General features: G+C 45.8%; 1 protein-coding gene across 1 annotated transcript in view; it reads right to left on the bottom strand.

The window, feature by feature from the left end:
• Positions 1–7,637, bottom strand: part of c23h8orf34 (chromosome 23 C8orf34 homolog) — a 55,089-nt gene that overhangs the window by 28,692 nt on the left and 18,760 nt on the right. Inside the window, exons 5-6 of the mRNA XM_056584785.1 lie at positions 6,673–6,701; positions 4,250–4,413 (exon numbers count right to left, since the gene is read on the bottom strand). Of these exons, the coding sequence (XP_056440760.1) occupies positions 4,250–4,413; positions 6,673–6,701 (193 nt within the window). The remainder of the gene's footprint in view (positions 1–4,249; positions 4,414–6,672; positions 6,702–7,637) is intronic.

The following is a 7,637-nucleotide window of genomic DNA, read 5'->3' as shown; positions in this document are numbered from 1 at the left end:
TCCAATGAAGTATAGAGCCACTCAAAACTAAGCAAGAACGGAAAGCACTGAGTAGTTATGTTGTTTATGTCCATTAAAAAATGATTGAGGACAAGCAGAAGACAACAGTAGAAGCCTTGGCTGTTGACTCGCAAAGACAATAGATGTGATTAGAGAACAGCATGGCACATTATTAGCTATCATTTCAGTTCCCGGAATGATGTATCATGCATTATGTAGACTTTGGCTTTGACTTTGACAGTTTTTCAGTTGACATCTATTGAGGCTATGAAAACCCCCATTTGGATCTGTTAAGCAATTTAGAAAAAGTTGCAATTTAAAAATACTGAAAATACTGCTAAAGCCTCTTACGATTGTGTACATCACACAAAAAGTGACAAAGGAAACACCAGGCACTTTTATGCATCAGAATGAACCCCAGGTGACATACTTAACAATTAACTTTGTCTGGTAATTCAGGGAAATAATAATAGGGGAGATATTCCAGAATGGCGATTAGAGATAGAATTACTCCCGACGACGTTCTCGAACCTGCCAGTAATTAGCAGCTCTCCGAGCTGTAATCACTACTTAGGGATGACTCAACCATTATGCAGTACCCCCCCAGCCTCAGGAGTGGGGGGAGCTGATACACCACCGGACGCGTTTCATCTCCATCTCATTGGATAATGTCGAGGCAAATTATGCAATAATACCCGCAATCTCATTAATATCCCCCCTCCCCCGATAAGGAATTAGGCCCGAGAGGAATAAACTTCCGGATTACCCTCTCTTGTTGATAGAATTAATTTGCATATTCAGCTCTGCTGAAGGCGTGGATTAGCGGGGCGCCGGAAAAGTTTTTGATTTGATGGAATTCTCCACTGAGCGAGGCCTATTTACAGATAATGGAGAAGCTCTCCCAGGCAGGTTTATTGTAATGTCTCCGTAGGTCCTGCAGGGTATTTCTATGCTAATACAGTTCATCAGTATGGGCAGTGAAGGACGGCTCTGGCGTTTAGCCAGAGAGCGGACGTGCCGCTGAGATGTTGGATCGTGGACGTTTTCTACTTAACTTCTTGACTAGTTTAAAGGGTGAGCAAGTCCAAAATGGTATTTTCTTTTATTTATTATTTTATTATAGAGTGAAAAAGAGAGGGAGATATGGGAGAAAGAGGGGAGAACATGCAGCAAATTACCACTGGCAGGATTCGAACGCGGGTCGCTGGGTTCAGGACTGAGCTTATATTTTACACGCTCCACCCGGTGAGCCAACGGTCTTTACTTTTGTGTTTTAATTGTCTTATATGATCTTACACAAGGTTATCGATGCCGTTTTGTCAGGGTTACTAAAATTATAGTGTTTTTCAGAAATAAACTGGTGTAACATGACCGTTGAACTCCGAACTCAAGTTGCGCCTTTTCTGAGTCCGACAGGGAGATGTGAACGTGTGGTGTTCCGTCCAGGCAGCAGTTGACGTTGCCAACCGTGTTCGAGAGAGGGTCAAGCTCCTTGGAGACTCATAGCCTAACGCCACAGTGTGTGGTGCAGTTCACATACAGCATGGCTCATGCTGAACAACATGAACAAAACAACAAAAAATCACAAAGTAAGCCAGGGTTGTAACCATGGAGATGGCGTTATCCATCATCCTTTCCGATGCTCTGAGCCCAAAACGCAATAAAAAAATCTCATCATCTCAATTCGAGCTGAAACAGGGGGTTCACTTACACTTGAAATAAAGTCCACAACACCATGAGTTTTTTTAAGATTCTCAAAGCTTTTTTTCGCATATTAAACTTTTATGAACACATTTTTATCGATGTAGATGGACACTCAAACTATCTCATTCTACTACACCACATAACAACCTGCTTCTGTTGGGGTGTGTGTGTGTGTGTGTGTGTGTGTGTGTGTGTGTGTGTGTGTGTGTGTGTGTGTGTGTGTGTGTGTGTGTGTGTGTGTGTGTGTGTGTGTGTGTGTGTGTGTGTGTGTGTGTGTGTCTCTGTGTGTATGGGTGCATCTGTTTATGAGTGTGCGTTTGTGTGTCTGTGTGTGCGAGCGCGTTTGTGTGTGTGCGTGCGTGCGTGTGTGTCTTAGCCTATGTGTGTGTGTGTGTTTGAGTGTGTGTGTGTTCCCCTGGTTCCCTCAGCGCAGCAATATCTCTCGACAGGGTCACTCTTCGGTTGGTTTAACCCAGACTCTGTGGCGACAACAATATGACCGCCATCAGAGTGGGGTTTCATATCACCGACGCAGCGAGGCAACTTCTCCGCCAGCCCTCTTCCCCTAACATTTCAACTTTCTCCCTTATCTGTGCCTTATTCACCGCAGCATGACATGACAAAAAAAATACACTTTTTTCAAAAGGTCAGAGACCCAGTCGTCCAGGAGTGAGAGATGGAGAGAAAGAGAAAGAGTGAGTCAGAGAGACAGAGAAACAGTGACAGAGAGACACAGAGACACAGAGACAGAGAGACACAGAGGCACAGAGACACAGAGACACAGACACACAGAGACACAGAGACAGAGAGAGAGAGAGAGAGAGAGAAAAAGTATGGAGAAAGTATGCAGATGAAATAGAGAGATCATTGAAATATATAAGACATATTAGAGTCCACGTAGCGCAGAGTATGTTCTTTTCATTCACTGTATATTCAACAAGTAAATTCAAAGATAATATCTTCTGCAACAGAAATTTCTGTTTACATTTTCTGAATTCTCATCCTATACTCTCTGACAGGCAAACATGTTGGAGGAAATATGAGTTTTTTAAACATGGAGTGGTCTTATTTCACATAGTGCCATGAAAAGGCTTATTTCACAAAGTGCTATTCGAAAGATGAACCTTTCATCTTATTAATACATTGACCATTTGTGGCTGCTTGTGTTGTCAAAAGACACTCTTACCAGGGATAAAATGATCAAGGCAAGATGTACGTACCATCTGAGAGCCATCTGAAAACATATTTGAAAGATATTGCGAGACATTTCACATTAATATGGGCACCGCCTGGCTTATTACCTGATTTATAATTGGGTTATGTTTGTGTACTCTGTACTAATATGTCCCCGGACTCTGAAGACTGTTCATTTGTTTTCTCATTTCATTATTATTCATTATATATAGCCCATATATTCATAATGGGGAAAGTGCATCAAATTTCAAACTTGAATTGTGACTTCTATATGGTGACACACAAACCCATCGCACAGACATATACACCTATCACATAGGCAAACACACACCTATCACACAGACACACACCTAATACCGACACATACACCTATCACATAGACACACACACCTATCATACAGAGAAAAAAAAGATTTTTTTAACTAAGTGTAGTATTTGTTTGGCTTGAAGAACTTGGGAATTTAATAGAGGACCCATGATGCAATCTAATATTGAATTTGGCTAAAGATAACTGCATTCACACACACACACACACACTCACACACACACACAGGCCCCCAAACACACAAAAAAGCCCCCCACACACACTAGCAATCGCACACACACACGCCCACACATACGGGCCCACACACAGGCCCACGCAAACAAAGACACAGAGACACACATACACACGCACACATAGGCCACACACACACACCCACCCAGCCAAATGCAGGCCCGCACACACTCACACACACACACACACACACACATGTCCCTGTCTTCTCCTGACTGGGAGATAGTCTTTATAATCCGCCCACAGTGGAACCCTAATGAGATTATGTGTGTCGACTGAACCCTCTGCATGATTTATGATTCAAGATCCCTTCTTCCACTAATTAGCCAGATCAGCATGTGACACACACAGACACACACAGGCATTCACACGTCACACTTTCAAACAGTACGTTGCTAAAAGGGCACGTAATGTTAATAATTATCATAGCCGCTAATGCCCGTTGCTTTCTTTCTCTCTCTCTCTCTCCCTCGCTCGTCCCCTTCCTGGATGTATCATATTCATATCCCACCATTGGCATGACGACGTACATCCATTTTAGGAAAACTACCCTATTTCCGCGTGCTCACATTTCCCTTGAACCGGAGGGCCCTGAAACGAGGTTAGCTTCATTAATAGCACGCTGGGTTTAGCGCATCCAACTTGTGTGATGGCTGCTGTGAAACAGGATTATTAGTATCAGAAGAAACACAGGAGGGGGGGAACACACGCACTAAAACACATGCGTGCACACGCGCAAGCTCATGCACTCAACGCACACAAACGAGCCCACGCAGACACATACACACGGCTCACCTCCCAGCAGGACTGCTGTCCCGGCTGCCCCAGGTCTCGCTCTTGGCTCGGGGGACTGGGGGCTGCAACATCTCCGCCGCCAGCGGGTCAGAGTCCACCTCCTGCCGGCCCACCCACTCCCCCACCACCCGGGGGCGCAGCGAGGAGTCGAAGCACCCCAGGTTCTGGTGGGGGAGGGAGGGGGGGGAGAGAGAGAGAGAGAGAGAGAGAGAGAGAGAGAGAGAGAGCGAGAGAGAGAGAGAGAGAGAGAGAGAGAGAGAGAGAGAGAGAGAGAGAGAGAGAGAGAGAGAGAGAGAGAGAGAGAGAGAGAGAGAGAGAGAGAGAGAGAGAGAGAGAGAGAGAGAGAGAGAGAGAGAAGAGGACAAGAAAGAGAGAGAGTACAAACTAAAACTAAATCAGAGAGACATATTGCAAAGTAGTGAGAGTCAGAGAGCATCACACAGAAGAGCAGAGAGAACGCTGAGCAGACAGAGGACGCCATGCTAATCAGAGCGAACAAAAGCCGTTAACGACACGTGTTCACCGTCCAGGTGTTCACTGACCGCTGCATCATGAAACCCCTACCTAGGGCTGCTCAGGAGGTAGAGCGGGTTGTCTGGTAACTGGAAGGCTGCTAGTTCGATCCCCGGCTCCTCCCTGGAGGGCCGAGGTGTCTCTGAGGTGTCTCTGAGCTAAACGCCTCACCCTGACTCATCCTGACTTGCTGGCTGTCGCCCTGCGTGGTTGACTCCACCGTAGATGTGAGTGTATGAATGAATGGTTGTTAGTCGCTTTGGATAAAAGTGTCAGCAAGATCCCCTAAATGTAAATGTACCAGGACGGTCCCTCTCTGGAGGAAACACCCCCTTCGTCCTGAGATAAAGTTAGGACCACTGTCACAACTTCATGCCTCTCCTTCACAATCTTTGTGAATTGTCTAAGCCCGTGGTTCTCAAACTATGGTACGCGTACCCGCGCTATCAAGTGGTACGCAGAGGAATTAGAAAAAATAAACGTTAGATTAAAAACGATACTATCAACATACTAGTACGATGGAAATACATTTACCATGAGATCCTGGTCTCACTTGCTGTGTGTGTATGTGTGTGTGTTTCCGTGTCTCTGTTCTAGTGCTACCACTTTGTATAGCCGACAACAGCTAACACTAAATAATATTATTTTTAAGAATAAATGTGCCTCCTGCATGAGATGTGCGTAGCTGAATAGGGCCGGCCTACACTACTGTATGTTTTTTATATTTTGTAACATCTGTCATAATGGTGGTACTTGGAGGGACAAATATTTTCTGTGGTGGTACGCAGTACAAAAAGTTTGAGAAACACTGGTCTAAGCTTTAAGAAGAGAAAATCCAATTTGACTTCTTTTGGAGGGGGGGGGGGGGGGGGGGGGGGGGGGGGACATGGTGTCTGGAACGGATATCCGTCTCCCAGGATATCAGTCACCCAGGAGCGAGCTCTGAGCTCTGAACGTGTCTGCTGCCTTCTCCCAAAGCTTCAACCTCCGCCTAACCCTGACACCAACCCCACGCCCCTGCCCCCACCCCCCTTCCCTGAATGCCACGACTCCATCCTCAACGTCTGATCACAAGCCACGTTTAGTATTCACCCTACTGCGCCGCGCTGCACCGCCGACACAAATAAAACACAATACAGAATCAGCGGGAACGCGTTTGGGCTGGCAGCCAAAGAGATGCGGACGACGTGAGGCGAGGCAGACAGACAGAGGGCGGCACCCCTGTCAAGACACAGGCTCTGGTATCAGTCTTTGTGTCTGAGGTATCCAACCCGAACCCTGTCACCCCTTTGAATGCATCATTCCTTCACATGCACCCCTTTGTGCTGGCAGCCACAACTCTCAGCTTGTTCTGTTTGTGTGTGGGAGTGCGTGCGTGCGTGTATATAAATATAAATATATGTGTGCATGTGTGTATGTGTGTAGGTGTATGACTGTGTGTCTGTGTGTGTGTATGACGTTGTATGACTGTGAGTGTGTGTGTATGTGTGTGTTAGTGTGAGTGTTTATGTGTATGTTTATGTGTGTGTGTGTCTGTGTGTCTGTGTGTGTATATGCATGTGTATGTGTGTATGTGTGTGTGCTTGTGTGTGCTTGTGCGTGTGTGTGTGTGTGTGTGTGTCTGTGTGTGTATATGCATGTGTGTGTGCGTGCGTGTGTGTGTGTCGGTGTTTTCGTGGATCAATCGCAGCGCCTCCTGCTAGACGAGGCTGAGCAGCCGCAGACAGATAAGACAGGACGGAGGCCCGTGTTTGTGGATGTGTGACTGCTGCAGAGCATTGCGCGGCGACTCCGCCGGCCCGCGGCGATGTTTACACACATGCAGACTTGTTTGATGCAGACGGAGGTGTGGAGCATGATAATAATAAGACAAACATGATAATAGATTCTCAGGACTGAGTGAGGCCTACCTGGTCTAGCTCGTCTGAGATGGCGATGCCTGAGGAAGAGGACAAAGGGAGGATTTTAATGCTGCTCTGGGGAACAATTACTAGGACATGTTCCCTGTAATCCTCTGTTAGGCCCCTATCACTCTCACGGGCTGCAGAAGGCAAAACGCACTGCGCTGCCTTATTCATGAAGCCTAGAGCCAGGCAGAGTAGCGCACTGCCACTTTTTAACAGCAGAGTATCCACACCTAAACACTGATTGATGCATTTACATTTTTCTTGACTTAATTTATTCCCCAACCACAAACGAGAGAAAGAGAGCAAGAAAGCGAATGGCACAGCAATGTAAAGGCAGCGAGCAAAAGCACTTGGTCCCCATTGATATCAATGACAAATAGCCACCCCCCCAGCTGTTACAATTTGTTCTGTGTGATGGACCGTGCAGCATGTAACACAATGAGACGCAAGTGCTCAGAGTCGCAGCCGGGAAGGCGACAAAATCCTGCTGAATTACACGATAGATGTCGTTTTTCTTTCAGGGTTACCCGGTGGCATTTCTGAAAAGATTTAGGACTTTGGAGTGCTTAAGAGTAATTGATTCCACGGGGATGATCGCTCATGTAATATTCTCTTTGTGTGGGAAAATGGATGTCATGTGGAAAAAGTGATGTTTTACATGCATTAAATGTTTCTCTTACTATAAGACATTTTATTTTAGGTATCATCATAAAGATAAGCCTGAAACTTTGGAACATAACACTTATCGTCCTGATTGTTTTCAAGCAAAACGTTTCAGTGTGTTTACCTATACCACAGTGTGGTTGGAATACTTGATCCTGATTTGTCAAAAAGGTACCTTAAAAACCGCACATCACGGAGAACCGTTTGCCAGATGTTTCCTTGATAACACAAAACCAATACGCTCACAGCACAGCAGAATTCTGTTTAAATTCAGATCTAGCCGACGAAGAAACCAACAAGATGAC

The sequence above is a fragment of the Gadus chalcogrammus genome, chromosome 23, assembly GCF_026213295.1.
Source record: "Gadus chalcogrammus isolate NIFS_2021 chromosome 23, NIFS_Gcha_1.0, whole genome shotgun sequence".
NCBI lineage: Eukaryota > Metazoa > Chordata > Actinopteri > Gadiformes > Gadidae > Gadus > Gadus chalcogrammus.
The sequence above is the reverse complement of the archived record's forward strand: the minus strand, read 5'-3'. Positions and strand labels throughout refer to the sequence as shown.